The sequence below is a fragment of the Hoplias malabaricus genome, chromosome 3, assembly GCF_029633855.1.
Source record: "Hoplias malabaricus isolate fHopMal1 chromosome 3, fHopMal1.hap1, whole genome shotgun sequence".
NCBI classification, from domain to species: Eukaryota; Metazoa; Chordata; class Actinopteri; order Characiformes; family Erythrinidae; genus Hoplias; species Hoplias malabaricus.
The window spans coordinates 20,658,315-20,679,664 of record NC_089802.1 but is presented as its reverse complement, the minus strand read 5'-3'; the positions used below and the strand labels follow the sequence as shown (position 1 = coordinate 20,679,664).

The 21,350-nt window shown below is 36.4% G+C and overlaps 1 protein-coding gene across 1 annotated transcript in view; it reads left to right on the top strand.

Annotated features, from left to right (window-relative positions):
- Nucleotides 1-16,187: 16,187 nt before the first annotated feature.
- hectd2 (HECT domain containing 2) overlaps nt 16,188-21,350 on the top strand; it is a 40,412-nt gene continuing 35,249 nt past the window's right edge. The window contains exons 1-2 of the mRNA XM_066664168.1: nt 16,188-16,587; nt 18,066-18,192. Coding sequence (XP_066520265.1) covers nt 16,519-16,587; nt 18,066-18,192 — 196 coding nt within the window. The 5' untranslated portion in view covers nt 16,188-16,518. The remainder of the gene's footprint in view (nt 16,588-18,065; nt 18,193-21,350) is intronic.

Sequence of the window (21,350 nt, the reverse complement as noted above, 5' to 3'; positions counted from 1 at the left end):
TGGATTATGAAGTTTTTGAATAATAAAAAACCTGAATAACCAAAGTAACGAATCTGATTATACACTATATTGTGAAAAGTATTTGCTTGTCTGCTTTCGCACACATATGAACTTGAGTGACATCCCGTTCTGAATCTATAGGGTTTAATATGATGTTGGCCCACCCTTTCCACCTATAACAGTTTCAACTCTTCTGGGAAGGCTTTCCACAAGGTTTAGGAGTGTGTTCATGGGAATTTTTGACCATTCTTCCAGAATCGTATTTGTGAGATCAGACACTGATGTTTGACAAGAAGTCTTGGCTCGCAGTTTCTGCACTAATTCATCTCAAAGGTGTTCTATCGGGTTAAGGTCAGGACTCTGGTCAGGATTTTGTGCACTGGAGTGCAGTCATGTTGGAATAGGAAGTGGCCATCCCCAAACTGTTTCCGCAAAGTTGAGAGCATGAAATAATCCAAAATCTCTTAGTATGCTGAAGCATTAAGAGTTCCTTTCACTGGAACTAAGGGGCCGAGCCCAGCTCCTGAAAAGTGACCTCACACAATAATCACACCTCTATCAAATTTTACACTTGGCACAACGTGGTCAGACAAGTACCGTTCTCTTGGCAAACGCCAAATCCAGACTCGTCTTGATTTGCCAGACAGAAAAGAGTGATTCATTACTAGAGTCCAGTGGTTGCGTGCTTTACACCACTGCATGCAAAGCTTTGCATTGAGCTTGAAGATGTAAATCTTAGATTCAGCTGCTTGGCCATGGAAAAATATCTGTCTGTTAGTGATTGGAACACATGAATTTTTTGGATGGGTGAGTAAATACTTTTGGCAATATAGTGGAACTCAAGCAGGTGTCCTATCCAGATTGTGTTCCTGCCTTGTACCAGCCACAACTAGAATGAAGCGGTTACAGAGATTAATGAATAACTCAAACTTTACTGTTGGATGTGAGGGTGGTTCAGCTATTTTTATTATCAGATCAGGTGCTGTGTCTGGTGCATTTATTTATTTATTTTTATGTATTAACATATTTTCTGAGAACAAAGCAAGGGAAAATTGGATCAGTGATATCCTATGTCATGCTTCAGACAGAAAATTCAAGAATCAGGAATAACCATAGCAAAATAACCCACCCATTCACTAATTTAACCACATTGAAACTCAGATAAAAAGTCTACCCATCACAATTCAATAGCCCACATCACTTTAAGCTGTCAAAGGTCAACATTCACTTCAAATCACAAACAGCATGCAGACTTTTAGATGAATATATATATATATATATATATATATATATATATATATATATATTGTCACTGTCCAAAGAAAAACCTGTATCTCCAAAATTGTAACTTTATAGAAGAAAGAAAAAAAACCTTCTTAACTTTCAATAGAAGTCAGTGTAAAAAGATTTTATTCAAAGTAATTTCAAGTAGAGTATTAAACTAAAAATCAGCAACAATGTAAATACATGTCTAGCGTGTCATTTTCATTTTCACAGTTGGTAGTAGGACACAAATGAATATAATAAATAAAGTTCTCTTCCATCATTAATTCTGTAATTTGCTATCGGAAACACCAAAATCATAGATATCAATGACATTACAGATCCCAAATCCGGCATTCTCAATCTCTTACATTATCTTGGAGATGTTTAAGAGGCCTGAAGAAAGGTTCCCTGAAATGATGCTTACTCATCCAAATTCACTGACTTCTCACATTTTGGGTTCAGTCTTTCCCCAGTTTGACAACAAATATAATGCATCTGACCCAGCTAAATTAAACTTCCTCTCACTAAAGTAAACTATGGACTTGGTTCTTCTCTGTTCACACAGCTTGCTTCTCAGCAAATGTTAGTCTAACCTTTTGATTAGAGGCTTATTTACTGCAGAGTGTGCATTCAGTCTAACTCTCTTAGGCTATGAGACTTTATGCCAAGACAAAATCTTGCCCATTCAGCACTGAATGGTTGAGCAATTCCAGCTGCAGTGTTGAATCAGTTCTCAATTGAGACTGTCTGTATCATCTTGTTCCATTATGAATTTGTTTGATACAGATGACCAGTGCTTTTGGGGGACTTGAAAGAGTTAGTAACACTGAAAAATGTCAAATTCTAGAAATCATGATGAAGAATGATCAAATTCTCTAGCAATGGTCATCCATTGGGCCTTCTGAACAAACCGCCGTCGCAGGATTTCAAATCTCTTGGAGCACCTTGCTATTTTGAACAATGATTAAAAGGGTGTGCAGATAAAGAGGTAATTGGCAGTCAGATAATTAAAGCAATTAGCACCAAGGCCAGATTAGCATCAATAACTGATTAACATTCACTTGAAAGAGAGGTAATTTCTAAATATTACATTTAGAAATTGTGTTATATAATTATAAATGTTATTATGAAAATTAATTCAACTATATCCTGTCTACTTATAATAGGATAACTTTAAACAGGGATGACCACTGACTTATAAAACTTAAAAATGATAAACTCGTAAAACTTAAAAATATATTTTCTTTAATTCTGATCATTATATTTGTTACAGATAAGATTAGGGTAAGTCTCAACAAAATGAAAGGAAGTTGTAATGTTCCCACAATTGACACAAATGTGTGTGTGTATTAAAGAATAAGTTTAATAAGTGTAATACAGAATAAGCATGGGATCTATTCAGTTCTTTTCAGCATCATGTATTTTGATTAGCTGCAACATGAAGAGATTAGTTAGTAGTGGTTATATTCTTTGAGCTAGCTCTATGAAAGAGGAATTTAAATTTAATTTATTTGAGAAATTAAAGTCTGAGTTGATGTAAAAGGGTACTTTTACATATTTTGAGAGTTATTTGAGTTGAATAAAATCATTGAATTTATTTGCATTCATTGTCTGTAACAGCTTATAGAGTTCAGGGTTGTAGTGGGTCCAGAAACCTACCCAAAATCACTAGGTACAAGGAAGGAACACAAACTGAAGGGCACTCCAGTCCTTTACAGGGTAACAAACGCTCACACCTATGGACACTTTTGAGTATCCAATCCACCTACCAACTAGTGTTTGGACTGTGGGAGGAAACCGGAGCACCTGGTTGAAGCCCAAACTCCTCACAGATAGTCACTTCGAGCAGGGCTCAAACCCCAGGATCCTGGAACTGTGTGACAGTGACACTACCTGTTGTGCCAATATGCTGCCCTCTATTTGTTAGCATATGATGTACTTTTTGAATTTGAAAACAAGTTTTTAACAGGGAAGCTTATAGGCTAGTATGCATTTTTTTTTAAATCATATAAAAAAGGAATGTATTAACTGTATTTTCTTATATGCTGTAACATTGGAAGTGACACAAATCCTCTTTTTCCTGCTTCTTGTCAGAGCTAAGATTAGGGAGTTGGAGAAGGAATCTGATCTAAAAATCACTGGAAAAGTACATTTTGTACCCTGAGCCATATTAGCAGAGCCCTGCAGCTTTATAATCCATGCCTCTTCAATGACACAATTACATCTAAATGTTCAGGCTCTGCTGGGCTGCAGAGTGTGGGACTGTTGGCCTCATATTTTCTCTGTGATTTCATCTGTGGTTTATCTGCCAAAGATAGAATTTCTCCTCTGCTGAATCTAAAATCCAAGTGCTTCTGCTGCCCCTACTTTCAGAAGAGAATAAACCCTTTTGGGATTTTGTTGATGTTGGGTATAGGGAAATATAGCTTTGAGTGTATGGGTTTGTTTATGTTTTTTCCTTGTGAAAATTGTTCTATTTTTTGTACGTTTTGTGATATATATATATGTTTAATTTACACACTGTATTTTATATCAATCTTATATAATATAATAATAATAATATAATATAATATAATATAATTCAAATTTGAGTATTCAGTATATATAACCTTTTAAAGGGATCATAGACAATTCTGGAAAACTACTGTTTTCATTCAGAAGCTCTGCATTGTTTAACATAGAAAGGTATGTTTGAGTATGAAACAGGACCTTAGATTGAACATGTCAGAAGTTTAACTTTAGATTTTATTCACTGTGTGAACTACCACAGAAACTTATTTGTAACTAGAGCTGTTTAAAACCTCTGAAAAAAAACAAAGAAATAAACCAGTGGTATTTTGCGAGGGAGGACATAACATTAATCAGGTCAAACACTATAAATATTAAACATTTTCTTTAACATATGTTGTAGATATATTCCACAAACTAAAGACTTCACCACATATTGACTTTATGTAAGTTAGCTAATTACATTTATCTTGCTATTTTTCAAAAACTCCCTCTCTCTGTAAAGCAAGTTTAAAAAGCATTTGAGAAAAACAATGTAAAGCCTAATGTAAGAAAGGGGGATTGATGAAAATCAAAATCTTGAACATGAGATATAGCCTACAACCACACTAGCACCACACTGCTTCTGAAATACATTTGTGTTACAGGAAATTGCTGGGTTTTTCTTTTTAAAAAAGACAGGATTATACAATCATAAGTGACTGTTTATATACAGCTATATTTTATAGTAAAGAGCTGCTGTAAAACAGTATAATACTGTTGAAAATTGGCTGTTAATTTACAGCAATTTTTTTACAGTGTAATGTAACAACAAAAATCAATAATACCCACCTATGGAGCTGGAATAGGGAAAGATCCTCATATATTTTCATGCTTTTTAACATTTGTTGATTTTTTCCCCTTTTATCGGGCTAGGGATTTGTACAATCCCCAGAGCTTTTTCCAAAAAGCAAACAAACCAGAGAGCTAGAAAATGGTGAGAAAACATCCTCTAATTTTTTTATATAGTGTTTTGATTATAATTTTGAACATCATCTTTAAGAAATATCTTCTTTTTTAGAGAAATTGGATATGCCCATGAGAAAAGGTGAACTTATGTCAATGAGTTCTTTGGGAAGTGCTTTTATTAGAATTTTTTTCTTATAAATTAAACCAATGTATGATCTGTGATAGCACAGTACTGTATATATAATTATTAGTCAAAATCTTGAATTTCCCCTGGGGATCAATAAAGTATCTATCTATCTATCTATCTATCTATCTATCTATCTATCTATCTATTACAATGACCATACACTCTCAGAACATTTGTCACTGTGGTGCTACCCTCAAGGGTACACATTTGTACCTTTAGTTAGGGTGCATAATTGTAGTAGATTTTAAAGTTGTGTTGATTCCATATGCACTGTTTCATCTCCACGACTTATATAATTTATTTATATTTTTGGACACAGTTTTATAATGCACCTTTGGAACTTTACACACTGTTGTACCTTTAAAGGTACATTTACAATATTTGTACCTTTTGTGACCAATAATGTACCTCTACCGTACCTTTATTTCTGAGAATGTACATAAAAAAGTAGGTCTTTTTAATGTCTTGGTCCGTGGGTGGACAAACTATTTGGATAATATTTTTATATATAGATTTATATATAGCTCATCAAACTATAAAAATGTGTGTGTGTCTGTGTGTCTGTCCTGTCTACCAGAAGTGAAGGTCAGACAGTACACAGTACACAAAAAAGGCCCTGCCAATGCATGGCTCCCTCAGTTGGTGGTCAGTTTTCTTTCTCAGTTAATCTGCCTCTGAAAAAGTGCTGCTCATTCAGATAGTGGTTGTCTGGGCATTGGGCAGTGTGTTTAGTAAGAGTCCAGTTTTCTCCAGGACAGCCAGGCCAACAGCTCTGAACTCCATCTCTGCATTTCCACTCCACTCTTCACCTCTGCTGTCACATTTTCCAAAGACACTCTCTTCACAAGCAGAGAAAGAAACATGTTGCTGACCTGAGAGAGACTAATTTATTTTCCATCTGGACAAAAAGAGGAACTCTGTCTTCATTATTTCTCTCTCTCTCTCTCTCTCTCTCTCTCTCTCTCTCTCTCTCTCTCTCTCTCTCTCTCTCTCTTATATTCTTGTTAATCATTTACTGTCTCTAAATCTATAATTTTGTCTCACTTTTTTCCATTCTCTGACTCCCGTTCTCTCTCATCTCCCTCATTCTCTCCCCACACCATCATTCACTCTTTCTTTCTCACACTCCCTCTCTCCCTTTCTCCAATTCTCTCTTTCATATTCTTCTCTAACTATAATTTTCTCTTACTTCCTCATTATCTCTATCATTTTCTTCCTTTCTCACATTCCCTCTACCTCAGCCTTTCCATTCTCACTGATTCTTTTTTTGTCTCTCTCTCTCTCTCTGAAGTAAGTTAGTTACGGTTACAAGTAGCAGCACATTTGTAAACCACTGTAAGTGCAGTCTTTATTTACTCAGCTGTTTTGGTTTGTATGTCTGCACTGACTCAGTTCAGTATGGGTCACAGTTTCAGCTGAAGCTCTGAGTCCTGACTTTGTTGAGTAAACATAATCACGGAGGGAAAAATCCTGGCCAATACATGACACACCATCCCGTGTCTGAGATATTCTCAGTGTAATCAGTGCTATTGTCAGAGTTCATTAATAATAAAAATTGCACTCTCAGAAACACAGTGTACAAAACGTGTACCGCAATGGATCATAACGTCCACCGCTATTTCCTGAGGTGGTCCACTCGATGTCAGTACCTTAATATCTGACAAACAAAAAACAGTTTGAAAAAACGGTTTGTAGTATTTAAATAAATACTGCACAGAAAATACAATAATGTTATATTTGAATTTAAAAATATAGATTAAGATATAACCGCGACCCTGAAATTGATTAAGTGGCAAAGAAGAAGAAGATGATGATGATGATGATTAAAATATATGTTCTGCTCTTAGATCAAACCCTGCAACAAAATTAAGATATATTTCATTACCACTGAAAGATATGTCCTTCTTAAATGTTCATCAACCATGCCTTTATTAACATGACAAAGCAAAAAAAAGAGCGCAGTTCTATGATCAGAGTGTGCCAGAGAATCATCATACGTCCTACTGTCCAGTCTCCTTTTAGAAATTATATCTACATCTAATTACATCAGGCCCCACAATTAAATGTTTGAAAAAAGAATTTGAAATTTTCATGCACAGTGTAAGCAGATATTACACATCATTGCATTCAGTTTTTATAAGCACTTCAAATATGTCTCAAGTTCTTTGGAATGAAGCAGGTAGTGCTGCAGTGTCACAGCTCCAGGGACCTGGAGGTTGTGGGTTCAAGTCCCACACTGGGTAACTGTCTGTGAGGAGTTTGGTGTGTTCTCTCTGTGTTGTGTGTGTCAACTATATACCACACATGCTTTAAAGAAGCTCAGGTGGTGGTGTGAAAACCCACCTGTGTGAGATTGTGAGAGTGTGAGAAGAGGAAGGAGAGTCGTGGGGGAATACATTAAAAGCCCGTAGTCGAGGGATCTGTCCAGGGGTCTGGGGGGCGATGCGCCGCATGCGCAGTGTGTATTAACCAGCTGAAACATCATCATTCATTAAAAAAAACTCTTTTCCATCACCCTTTTGCACTTTAGCGATATCAAAATTTCCAAGCTCTATTTGTGATATTTGGGTGGTTTTTTTTTTTGTTTTTTTTTTCGCGAGTTTTGGCCAACTACATTAACCATTTTTGTGTTACATTTAATTCATATTTAAGTTAATTTATATCACCTTTACATTACCTTTTACATTTACCTAACTTTTTCAAACTGAAATATCATAAAAACTGCTGTTAGGAGAAATAATATTTTCCAGAGTGCAGTCTATTTTGGATACTGTTGCCATGGTTACATATATTTGGCAGTTAGAGAAGTTCCTGGAATGTTTTTTTGTAACTTAAAAAAAAAAACTTTCTGAGAACGTTAAAAAAACTGGACAAATTCACTTTGAGGGAACATCAATATAACGTTTCCACTACCAAAATGGAACGTTAGGGGAACATTCTGACAATGTAATTTGTTAGCTGGTGCATGGTGTATCACCCAGAGTCAGTCAGTCGTTGGGTAAAGACCTGACATTTCATGCAACGACCTCCAAATTAAGAAAAAAAAAGTTCTTTCATTTCCAAAATTCATTTAAGAGGATAACTTTGGTGAAAAAGAGCTTGGTCCATATTAACCCATAGTAACACATATTAACACACAGAGCCCAGTTTTCTTTGTATAGAGATACAGTGTGATCCAGCAGTATACAGCACTCTAGAAATTCTTAATGATATTTAGTGTTGTTGTTAATATATTTCTGAACTAGTCTGTATTGTAATTAGTCATAGAATGTAATGTAACATGTATCTGTGCACATTAGAGATGCAATTTATGACCATTTTGTTAACTCTGCTGATTTATTTTTAATGTCTGTTAAAACGATGATTATGACTTTGTAAGAATCCTGAGAATATTGATTGTCTGCAGAATGTTTGTTGACAGACAGAGGACAAATATATGTTCTTGACTGCTATGATGCCCTACCCTTGGTATATATGGATGACAGCAGACTGTTTTGAAAAACAGTATGAAGGACACGTGTTGTCTGTCCCTTTGTTAGACTGACTGCTCTGCATGTCAGTGACAGGCTGTTTTTGCAAAATTTCAACTCTGATTTTCAGAAGCAAAAACATTCTCACCTCAAAAAGAGCTGATCAATCATGGTATCATAGTATACATTTATTCCTTGGGAAATTGAGAGTTTAACCCTTTCAACACTTTGTCCCAGCTGTTTTCTTGCATGTCTATGCTGTTATGTGAAATCTTGAAAGTGTAAACGAATGTATCGGATTTAACAAAATAAATAAATGTTGTTTTTTTTTTTTATAATAACTTCAACACTTGGCTTATTTCAGTGATTCTTTCCTGAACTCAAATGTCGCAAAATCTCTTTGTGCGAGTCGGTGGGGTCATCTATGTTTACTTGACTAATCTGTCCACTGTGCAGCTAATATCAGCCTGGAATGCAATTTTTTTCTCCTTAGTTTAGCCAATGCCAGCTCCATTCATAAGCTAGCTAAGACTCTCTCACCATACAATGATACCCAGCTGTAAGGGTGAGACTAAAACATACTTCCCCTGAGACATGTGAAATTCTAAATGGCCTCTTTTAGGAATGCTGCTAACACATCAGTAAGAGGATTTATTCAAAATAACACCAGGGTCAAACAACACAGCATCGTTTTCTCCTCTCTAAACAGCCCAGTTACAGGACCTGATATTTTAAATGAGAATGAGTCACAGGTTAGTTCAACTCAAGACCCCAGGAGTGAGTAGCGAGGTGCTGGAGCTGTGGATTTTAGCTATTTTTTTTCATTCTCGTACGTTTCTCTTCCTATATTTTGCTGTATATAACATTTAAAAGCTCACTAAACACAGTGTTTTGCACTCACATAAACCTGGGTCCGGCGTTGTCATTGCAGAGTCTCAGTCAAGGAGGTGGGACAATACTGAAGTCTCTGCAATCCATTTAAGTGCAGCATAAAATAAGAATAGCTTGTTTTATTCCATGTTTACTGACATAGGCATGCACAAAAACTCCCGTCTTAGCAGTGGTATTAATACAATACTAACTCTGGATTATTTGGGGAGTTGAAAGCAAGGGGTTACAAAAATGACAGAGGTTACTATATTGTGAATCCTAAAAAATTATATTTTGTTTTCATAATATTGCTGCCCTGCAAAGGACTAGCACCTGCTTCAGGGAGTGTTCCCGCCTTCAATGATTCTGGGTAGGTTCCGGACCCACCACGACCCTGAACTGGATAAGTAGTTACAGACAATGAATGAATTAATGTATGTTTTCAAAATATGTCCTCTTTTATGTAACTTTGGGGGTTTGGAGACCTCTCAGGTTGAAATGTGTAATTGCATTTAAACATGTAGAAAAATAACTTGTAGCATTGGTTGTGCTTCGGCTCTTATCAGTGAATGAATTTGCTGACTGCAAAGGTGTAGGAAGAGCCTTCTAAAGAGAATACGATGAAGGTCTTCAGTGAATGCAGGTGAATGATGTACTACACTCAACATATCTTTGTATATAAGACCCCTAATATACACACGTACACAGCTCATCAAGCCAGACCTTCTTTTAGAGCTGTGTTTGACATTTAGAATCTGAACCAACACAGGACAATAAACACAGCAGATATTAGAAGGAGGAAAATGCTTTCAGGAACAAAACAAAAGAAGAGAGAACATTTCAGTTCAGCTGCTCAGGCTGTGAGAACTGGCCAAGGACAAGGAAAGCCCTGTGATCGGTTGCTCACCAATCACACACACACACACACACACACACATTTTCTGGCCAAGTCTGAACTGACTGGAGCACTGTGTCAATGGACTCTTTATGCTGCACAAATGATAAACAAACAGAATGTGAGATGTGACAATTTACAGATTTGTTCTCTGATACCAGGGTTTAATACAAATTCAAGCAGTGTGTACTTGGGAAATGGAAAGAAATTTTAAAAGATACAAACTGCAATTATTTATTATTTTTCACTATTTTAAAAGAACATTTATTCCATTAAATTTCTTTAAGGAAAACCATATGTCCATAAATGTAACTTTAAATAAACTGTGTTCTGAAACCGTTTAAATAAAAAATATTACATTAGACAGTTTTTATTAGTCTGTAAACAGCTGGCATATTTAAATTTTGTAAAAAAGAGATACAAGGTTTTGTTCTGATTTCTTTGAAAGGAATTATTCTGAAGATTGTAAACTGTTTTGTTTAAAATTTTGACATAGTGTAATCTACTTTAGAATTACAGCAGTAATTTAAAAACAAACAACCAACACAGAAGAAGTTATATGCTTTAGACTTGTGTGTAATTGTTTTAGAAAAGGTGCAGTTTTGGAAACAGAAATGTACATTATGGAACAAGGCAAAGCACCTCATGGAGTTGTCCTGTAACTCACTTACTCACTCACATAGATACATACCAGCTGTTTCTCAGTCTCAGTCTCAGCAGCTGCCTAACTGGGCTGCATTGATCATTGCATTACAGCCTCCTTTTACAGAGATTTGGATGATGTTCCTGGTGTATCCTAAACATGCTTCACTTACCCCAAATTCATTGTCCATGAAGAAAAACAACCCAAAATGCTTCAAACCAAACTCTCAAAATTTTGTCTAAAAAAACCCAAAACAATTTTTATGCTTTTAATCAGGTTCTTTTTTTATTCATTATATGTAACCACTTATCCAATTCAGGGTCACAGTGGGTCCAGAGCCTACCTCGAATCATTGGGCACAAGGTGGGAATACACCATGGAGGGGGCGCCAGTCCTTCACAGGGCAACACACACGCAAACCGGAGCAAACCCACACGGACACGGGGAGAACACATCAACTCCTCACAGACAATCACCCAGAGCGGGAATCGAACCCACAACCTCCAGGTCCCTGGAGCTGTGTGACTGCGACACTACCTGCTGCACCACCGTGCTGCCCTAGTACTCTTATGGTTACAATATTAACATAATCAGGACAAAATACTTTAACAAGACAGTATAAATCCCATTAAAATAATAATAATAATAATAATATTAAGTCATTAATATAATTTTAGGCTTTAAATATCTTTGCCTTTGGACTGGGGTTATATTCTCTGAGCTCAAATTGAACTCACATTGGACAGACCCTTGCAATCACTTGTCAGAATAAGCGTCTCATTCGCATGTTGCTTCAGCCAAGAACATGGAAAGCCTTGCTATGTTGTTAGAAGAAACTGAGTGTCTCTGCACATAAAGTAGAGTTGACTCTCAATAAAACAGGAAAACAGGAGATCTAGACTAAAGAGGACTCCTGATGTTGGCTGTAGACACTGACATTTGCTGACTTTCATGACAACTCTCGTGAGGTTTGTATGGTTAATGAAAATGTTATGATTGGGTTTCATTTACTGCAGAGTGTTAAACCAGTTTTAATGTAAAGCTGAGCATAAGACTCTGTAGGTGATCTTAATGTCAAGCTGACAGATATAGCATGTCCTGAGAGTGTTTCCTGAATTGCAATATCAAATAGCTGATTTGGTGTGAGCATAGTGGTTTGGATTGGCCAGTAAACTCCAGGTGGATGCTCCACATTGGCGAGGATTGATGTTTGAAATGTCTGAAAGACAATAAACTGCTTTGGTTGTATAGAAATGCGCAGTTTAAGTAAACAACAGAATCTTTACAAGTGGAGGCCTTAAACTATAAACAGATCTTCACACTCAGAATTATTCACCGAAACGTTCTTAAGGGAACCAAAATGTGTTCTTCTGTGGCATTCCTCCAAATAATCAATTCTGGCGTATTTATTCTCGGAGACAATGGATTTTGGATTTTAACACTCGACGCAGCTTATAATAAAACATGCTTCCAGCAAGACACGTGAAATCATTCACTGCATCTTTTCAAGTTGCTGCCAACACAAAATTATTGGAACTTAACTTGGAAGTGGAGGAGAACACTAACAGCCCAGTTAGCTGGAACTCATAATCGCCCTATGATAAGCCCTAATATTAGAATAAATACCAACGACATTACTACAATATGTAATGAGAATGTGTTAGTTTAACCCTTTTTCCAAGCCTCTCCTTGTGGCAGTCCAATATTATTTGAGGCTATCATCCAATATCTAGTTTTATTGGGATACCATTTATTGGGATTAATAAATACTAAATTATGTTAAATCAGGTGTGCAACATGTGATATCTGCCAAGCTATACGAACTTTCACAAGATGCTAAAACCTTACAAAAGATGCTACATTTCTGTGCTAATATGACTGCATTCAGCCAAAGGAATATTTGTGAGGTCACATATTGATGTTTGATGATTACTTCTTCATCATAAATGCCACTCCTGTTCCATCACTCCAGGGAATGTGTTTTCACTGCTCCATAACCCAGTGCTGGGTTACTTTATAAGTCTCTGGTCCACACTTGGGCAAGCTGGCTGTGAAGGGGACATCTACAATTGTGGGGAGATGCTGTTTTCTCTGGTCTGTTTACATTCAGAATCTATGCGTCTTTTAAAGTGGAATGGCATGTTTGAGGGGAAAAAAACGACTGTTATTTATACATTGTTGAATTACACAGAAGCTCATTTGTAACTCATCTCTCAAATTTAGAATAGAGGAATAGAGTGCTTTTCAAAGTTTGGAGTTCTCTCCATTGTCTAAAAAACTCCACATGCTCTTTCTTTGCCATGAGCAAAAGCCTAGCATACCAGAACGAGACACTATGTTTTTTATTTTTTTTTTACCCATTTACTGACACTGGGGCTTCATAAATACTGAACTTTACTTCCAATGTCTTGTGCATCCTATTCTATTGGTCAACGCTATTCCATGGATATAATACACGCTACATATTTGAATGCTTAAAATCCTTAAAATAGATCAATTCTATAGGTACATTGAGTATTTGAATACTTTTGAATAGTGTGTGTTAATTTTGCTTGTAATACAGAAACATAACTGCAGGCATACAGACATATATGCAAGACAATGTTTTTGGGACTCTTGGAATGACCTACCCTCCATTGGTTTGAGAGTTTGTGTGGAGCTTTTAACTATGGTCTCTCTCTCCATCTGCTGGCTGAATATGTATAGCAATTATAGAGCAGAGAGTACAGTACTGAATTGTCATTAATTTAGGAAAAAGTGTATGAAAAGCAATCAGTAATTGGGAAATTATTTTTTGATGTTTGCTTATTAATAATAAACAACTTGTATAACATACTGAAGCTCTTTAAATAGAATGGTATGAAATAATAACAACCACACAACAAATTGATGTAATTCCCCATTAAACAGCAATTAGACTTTTGTTGTTATATTTGCTAATAATTCAAACTTATGCTAACTACTGCTAATTAAACTAATTAATACTAACACATTTGTGTTTACTTCCCATGCATTGTAAAATAACAGACGAATATTCCAAAAATAAATAAATAAGACATACAAATTAAAATAATAAGAATAAAACAGGTGGCACTGTGGGACAGATTGCTGTTACACAGCTCCAGGGTCCTGGGGTTTGAGCCCTGTTCCAGGCAACTGTCTGTGAGGAGTTTGGTGTGTTCTCCCTCTGTCTGTGTGGGTTTCCTCGCACGGTAAAAAAAAAACCCATACTTTGGTAGGTTGATTGTCAACTCGAAAGTGTCCATAGGTGAGTGTGTGAGTGAATGTGCGAGTGTGTCACCCTGTGAAGGACTGGTGCCCCCTCCAGGGTGTGTTCCTGCATTGTGCCCAGTGATTCCGGCTAGACTTCAGACTCACCGTGAACCTGAGCTGGATATGTGGTTAAAAGTGGCAATGTATCAAATTGCATGCAAAAATTTGCAATTATTCATAGAAATCAATGATTGGTGCACCACTGTCTTGAATACTGAAAATATTGCTGTTGATTAAAAGTGGTTTATCTTTATTTATAACAATTGTTTATTACATTGTTGTTGGCCTAAATCCTTGCATCACTAATTTTGTGGGTTTTATATAATTATGTTGGTATAAAACAAAACTAATTAGTGCAAAGCAGTTAAAGGAAATGAATTAATGAATTACATGGTATATAATGGCATATAAAAGGTATTAATTTGTCTTTTGTAATTGATCAGTGTCGCTGTGGGTCCAGAACCTACCCAGAATCCTTTTTGTTGTACAAAAATGTTTAAAAATATTTTTGTGCAACATAATATTTTAATTAAAAATTCAAACATTCTCCCATTCATTTTAACTGTTGTGTAGTGTTAAAAATTACATTCAACCAAAAAAAAATCCAAAAAATAAGTATTTTGAAAATGGCAAGTGAAAAAGGAAAAAGTGCTTCACAAATGTGCATCGATTTGTTCGGTTCTTAGGGATGATATTGTATAAAAGTATACGTGTGAGTTTTGGTTTAGAAGTTTTAAAGAAACACTAGGTGGTAGTTTTACCTTAAAATTACAGGTTCAAATCATTGTGATGCTTCATTGACTGTATTAGGGAGAACAGAGCTTCTGTCATCAAATCATACCATTCCTATAAAGATGATGATTTCGATGTTATCAATTGTGAAGGTAGGATAGTCATACTTAATTTTTTAGGGTTTTTTTTTTAATTAAATGACAATGAAAGCACTCACAATCATAAAAACTCTCTGATCATATTTCTCTCTATTTTAATCCTCAAAAGTGTGTCATCAAAGCATTATTTCCTTTGTTTGCCTTAATTACTCACTTCTGTTCCTGTTGTGCACTCATGTATTGGCTCCTCCCTATAATTAGCATTATCTTTTGTAAATGTTTATCTCCATTCTGTCTGAAACTGAAACTGAGCTAGCTTAATTAAGTTGATTTTAAATGCATGCAATGTGTAAGAATATCGTTTTAGTTATAACATAACACATTCAATGTATACACACAGGAGAATTCCACCAGTTCTGTCAAGCCCTGCTTGACTGTGTGATGATACTGATCTCAATCTCCCTTTTGTTATAAGAGAATTGTTAACATGAAATGCAGGGATCAGTAATATTGTATTATTGTATTGTATTATCAGTAATATTGCACTGTAATATTTCCACTGATAATAAATCAAAAAATGAACAGCCATCATAATATAAACAGCATTTAAGCTTTAATCATTAAGAGATAGTCAGACCTAAATCAGCAGGTGTTTATCTGTCCTTCCAATGAGAAGAAAACTCAGCGCTGTAAGTCTGAATAGTTGTGTAGTGGTAAATCAGATGCTTAATGGAAATAGACAAACAAAAAAGGAGAGACCAGGAGCTATTCCACAAAGAAGGATTTCTTAGTTAGCCAGCTAACTTAAGCCCAAAATCAAGCCTGTTCAATAGGAATCGAGCTAAGAGTGATACCTATTGAACAGTTCTTAACTTTGAGCTTAAGGTTGCTGGTTAACTGAGAAATCCTGCTATGTGGTATACCCCTCTGATTATAACATCTTTGCATGACCAAACATCTGATGACTGAAAAATTTCACAAAATGTCACTATGTCACAAAAATGAAAGCTGTTCTATAGACAATGTGTAGTCATATTAAATACTAAAATAAGATACATTTCTGGTACATTGTGCTATACTGTTGCATATATGCAACACACACAAGGGAGAGAGAGAGAGAGAGAGAGAGAGAGAGAGAGAGAGAGAGAGAGAGAGAGAGAGAGAGAGAGAGAGACCAGCCCACACTCACACCCTTACACAGCTTTTACAGTTCCATCCTCCTCACCAACATGGCGCCAGCGTGCAGCTGTCTCTTTCTCCCTCACACACTCTCTGAGGGCAGCTCTGAGTGTCTGAAATGAAGTGAGTGGTAACTGCGTGTTCGTTTTTTTTTTCTTACCGTTGTTTTTATCTCGTTAGTGTTCTCACACGAAGCTGGACTCTCGTGTATTTTTGATGGTGAAAATCACGCAGTTACTTTCGTTCTTCTTCTGGAAATTGTAAAATTCTCACCTGCTAGCTCTCTACTCTCCATCTGTTTACGGTATTCAGAGGGAGAGAAACTAAGTGTTACTGAAGACGGAGCTTTCTACATTTCACTTCAGTATTACCACGGACTTTCCCCCGAGCCGAGCCGTGTGAAGGAGAAGAGAGTTTGAAGAAAAGAAGCTCTTCCAGAAGCAGAGGACATGCGTCTGAAGATGAGCGAGAATAACGAAGAGAGGGACCGGGACAGACTTCCCCCCATTCTCAACCATGTAAGACCCACTTTACCTCAGGTTTTACATCAGTCTTTACCTCAGATTTCCACAAAGTAACTTACAGCGTTAACGTTAGCTAAAACATTGCTCTTCAGTCTCGGTCTTTTCACTGTTTTCTTTTCTAAGTAGATTTTTACAAAGTCCTCAAAAAGGAAGCGAATATAAAAGAGCCACTGTTGGTTTCCTACAAAAAAACGTTATGTGGAGGGTTCTTTAAAAAAACGTTAATAATGAGCCAATGGAAAACTAAACAGTTTCAACTAGTTTTGCTCCAGATAAACATTTTGGCAGTTTCCACTTTTTTTTTAATTCTTATATCAGTCCAAAATGCTGTGTACTATTTTTTCAAAGATTAATTACTAACTGCTGCTATTAAAAGTTGTATATATATCATACTGTTATATTCAAATATGAATGTCTTGTAACTTGGAGGAAATGTCAAGAGTTTAATTAAAAAATGCAAAATATACATTTATGTCAACATTTTGAACATTACACATTAATCTAAATATATGTGTATTTTACCGTATAGACTCCCAATGATTCACTTTTTGGAAGATCAAACCTTTTGAAAAGGTTTTAGAGTTTACATATTTTAAAACAATATTTGCTAACATATATATTATAGTTAAACAAGACATTTCATAGAGGACTGGTCTCAATCTTATAAAATATATATATATATATATAAAATACTGGTCCATGATTTCTGTGCATTTGTAATAATAATACAAGCAAGAATATTAAATGTTCAACACAAAAAAAAAAAATATTTAGAAGAGAGTAATTTTCATACCTGTAGCAGCCCAAAGTGCTATAAGACAGGTGATATAATTTAACAGTACCAAAATAAAATCAATTATTTAACTCTAAGTTTCTCTAAAAGTGTACTACATCACAGCATCTAGAGGTGTTTTGATGTACTAGGTGGTTGTAGTTCCAATACCCTGACTAAATCTTCTAAATACAATTTAAGGCCAGGGTAGATTATACATCACCCATTAAACTGTTGTTTTGCTGCATAAAAACTTGTGTTACTGATTAAACCAAAGGGTGGGACCATCTGGCTAACACTTGATTTATTCTGTTATGTAAGGCAGCGTTGAGAGTATCTGCTTCTGATGAGGGAAATAGGTTTAAGGGTTTTTTGGTGCTCCACTGTATTTGCCTCAGGCATTGCTCTGTTTATCTGCCCTGAACGTGATGCTGAGATTAGAGGCCCTTTGAATTGAATTAACCACTCCTGGTCACGCTCCACATCCCACTCACAGCACTACACTGCTTTCAGGCTTTGAGGTGGTCCTCTGTGCTGCGCTACACAAAGTAAATAAGGGTTTTCCACTCAATTGCTGTGTTCAAGTTCAGTCCCATACTTGTAATTTGTTGAACCTGTTGTTTTTTGTTTTGTCATAATTCAAGTGTATTGTCTCAGCTTGTTTGTGTACATCATTTAATATGGATTTGTCATCTTACAGGGTCTGGATCGCGGGCCAAAGCTACCTTTCTCCTCGTATGGAAGCCTAATCTCTACCCTGAACCACAAGAGAGAATCAGGCAGTCAGAGTCTGTCCACCCAACTCCTCTTACCTGCAGTACGGCAAGGTAAGATTAAAAAGCTTTGGAGAACCTTCCATATCTCGATAGTGGCGATATACTGATTTGTTTACGTTATGATGTCAGGCAGTTATGCACAATATGGCTTACGTTCATTACGTGAGTCATTTAGGCACAGCAACAAGTACAGTGGAAAGTGGCTCTGTGGTTTAAGAGAGGTTTGTACAAGCCATGGTATATGTAAGATATGAAAGAAGCTGGTGGAAATGGGTAGAAATTAGTGTTGGGCAGTATAATGGTAATAAAGTATACAGCGGTATTTAAAAATGTGGATGGTATCTCAAAATGAGGACGGTATTTATGATGTGTGTGTGAGTTGTGTTTCTGTTCTGTGGCTTTAAGTACAAGGCAAAAGAGTGCATTTATGTGCATTTAAGAGAAGCACTGGGAGGGGGGAGCTGTGGGTGCTGCTGATGTCGCACTCTGAAAATGGATTGGGAAAAGACAAGCCCAGTGTGCGTTTCGTGTTGAGTTTGTGTTAAAGGGAGAGGAAGGAAGCTGAAAACAGGCAAATACTCAGAATACCCTTCACTCGACTTTGTGCTCACAGGTATGAGGCTTTATCCTCTAAATATGTGAGATTTGAACTAGAGTTTGCTGGAAAACCCATCTGCTGTGGTGTACTAAATCACAAGTCCCTGTTAGCTGGCCAGCTGTATTTATAAATAGTGTAGAGCCTGTCTTATTTTGCTTATTTCCAAAATGTTCCTCCAGCACCTGTCGCTGCAGTTTGCTCTTAGAAATATTTTTTTTGTCGTCAACACGTGTCGGGCTATGCTGAGCTGAACTACACAGTGCCATTTTGGGGTCTTTACATAAAAAACAAATGGAAATGAAATATATATACCGGTATATATCCAGCATGCACCGCGCGCGGAAGAAAATGAAGTAGGCGGCTGCTTACCGTAGTTGCGAGACCTGGTGTGGCTCAATATTGTTCCATATATAAGGCGCACCGGATTATAAGGCGCACTGTCGACTTTTGAGATAATTTGAGTTTTTTAGGTGCGCCTTATAGTGCGGAAAATACGGTATAAGGTATTACCGTGAGGTGAGGGTAGGGGTGCACTGTCGGGCTGCATGAGCCTCACATTTGAGTGAAGGGACAATATTTCTCTCTCCCTGAGATCAAAGATGCAGTGAGAGACTTGAGGATCAGTGCAACACATAGAGAAGCGGCCTATCAGGTCTTACATGCCCCTTCGTTGCTTAGAAAAGGAAAGGAGTCCAATGCCCTAAATGGTCAACCTTATTTATTCATATGAAACAAAAATGAGATTTTGATACCTATGTTGCATTTATCAATTAAACATTAGGATATTTTCCAATATATCATAGTGATACTGAACGTATTTAGTGCTGGATAAAAATCAGAAACAACCTTATAGGATTTTTCCTGTCGTATCAGCAATTGGAAACTTGTTTTGGAGCTTTTTCTGAGGTTAGATATTAAAAGATTAATAAATAAAAGAAAAAAGTTCATGTATAAAATGAACTCCTGAAAAAAAAGACTCCTGAAAACTGCAAGGCCCATCAGACCACCAAATTAAAATTTTCATCTTTGAGAGACAGTAGAAAAGAAAGATCTACTTTTCCCTCATATCTCAACAAATCTGGGTGTTTATTGTTTGCACTTCCATATGTGAGAAGACAATCTGTTCTTTGTTCTTAACATACATTCTTTGTTTCTTAACATACACTACACATGGTATATCAGTCACAGACTTTGCTTGTTAATTCACTTAGAATTATCAACAGAATATGATATCCTTTCTGTGTCATTGATGGTGAAACAAGTGAAGTGAATGAGAGCAGTCTTTTTGTGTGTAATCTGTGCTCGCTCTTAATGCCAGCATCTTGAACTGAACTTACTTGTCTGCTCTTGAGTTAAGAGGGCAGTTATTTGGGTAGGATGTGTGCTGGAGAACAGAGGGGAACTGTTTCAACTCTGATTTACTATTTGCTTGCAGGGTTTGTTTTTTCTTTGCAAAAATATTTAGCATATTTTTTTATTGTCCACATTTTTGCAATATAAATAACATTCCTTCTGTTCACCCAGTGAAAATGAAGGGAGTAGCAGTAACAAATCCATACACTTGAGTATGAGATGCTGGTGGTACAGTAATTTACTGTAAGTCAATAACAAATAATATCAGCAAATCTATCAGCAATAGCATTTCTTCAGAGATTGAGACCCAGTTCATCCCATCAGGACAGTTACATACTATAGGAACTTACTGCAAAAGTGTGAAGAATGTATGTGAACTTCATAGATTCACAGCAAATTTAATAACATATTGCAATTTATCAAAACAGTGTAAATGTAGTTCTGTAAAATTACAGAAATGTTTAGTAGGGTGCTATCCACATTTTTCATACGTTTCATACGGAGGTGCACTGTCAGGCTTCATGAACCTAATCTGTGAGCACAAATATTAGTGAAGGGTTTTTGCATTGTGCAGTTCAGCTCAGCAGAGCTTGACAGTGCACACCGACTGTCCACTGTTTAGAAGCATAGATGGCCAGACACCGCAGCAGAGGGGTTTTCCAGCAAATTCCAAATATGTGTGTTCAAATCACACATATTTAGAGAATAAAATCAAGTGAAGAGTCTTTTGCCTGTTTTTAGCTGCCTTCCTCTTACTTTTAACCCAAACACAGCACTAAACCTGGAGGGCTACTGGGCTTGTGTTTTTTTCCACACCCGTTTTCAGAGTGTGACATAAGCAGTCAGTGAGCTCCCACTGCGCCCCCTTCCTGTGGTAGTACTTAGACACAGAACAGAAATTTGACACACCACACATACGTCATCATTTTAAAATACTGGCGTTATTTTTTTGTCCACAGTTTGAAATGCCCTACCCTAATGTTTAGAGTGTATATTCAGAAATAGCTATGGACTTCAAAAGTCAACAATAGCGTGGAAATCGTGTTCCCTCTGGTTTGTTTACACTCAGAAGCTTTTAAGATTTTGAAGTTTGCGTCTCTTAAGGTGTAACGGTATGTTTGAGGACATGGTTGAAGTGTAACTTCTCTGTACATTTTTATTCAATGTTTGAATTACCACAGAAACTAATTTGTAACTCAAGTTGTTTAGTTCTGTAGCACTTTCTACAGTTACTTTCTACCGTGTTTACTTTCTTACA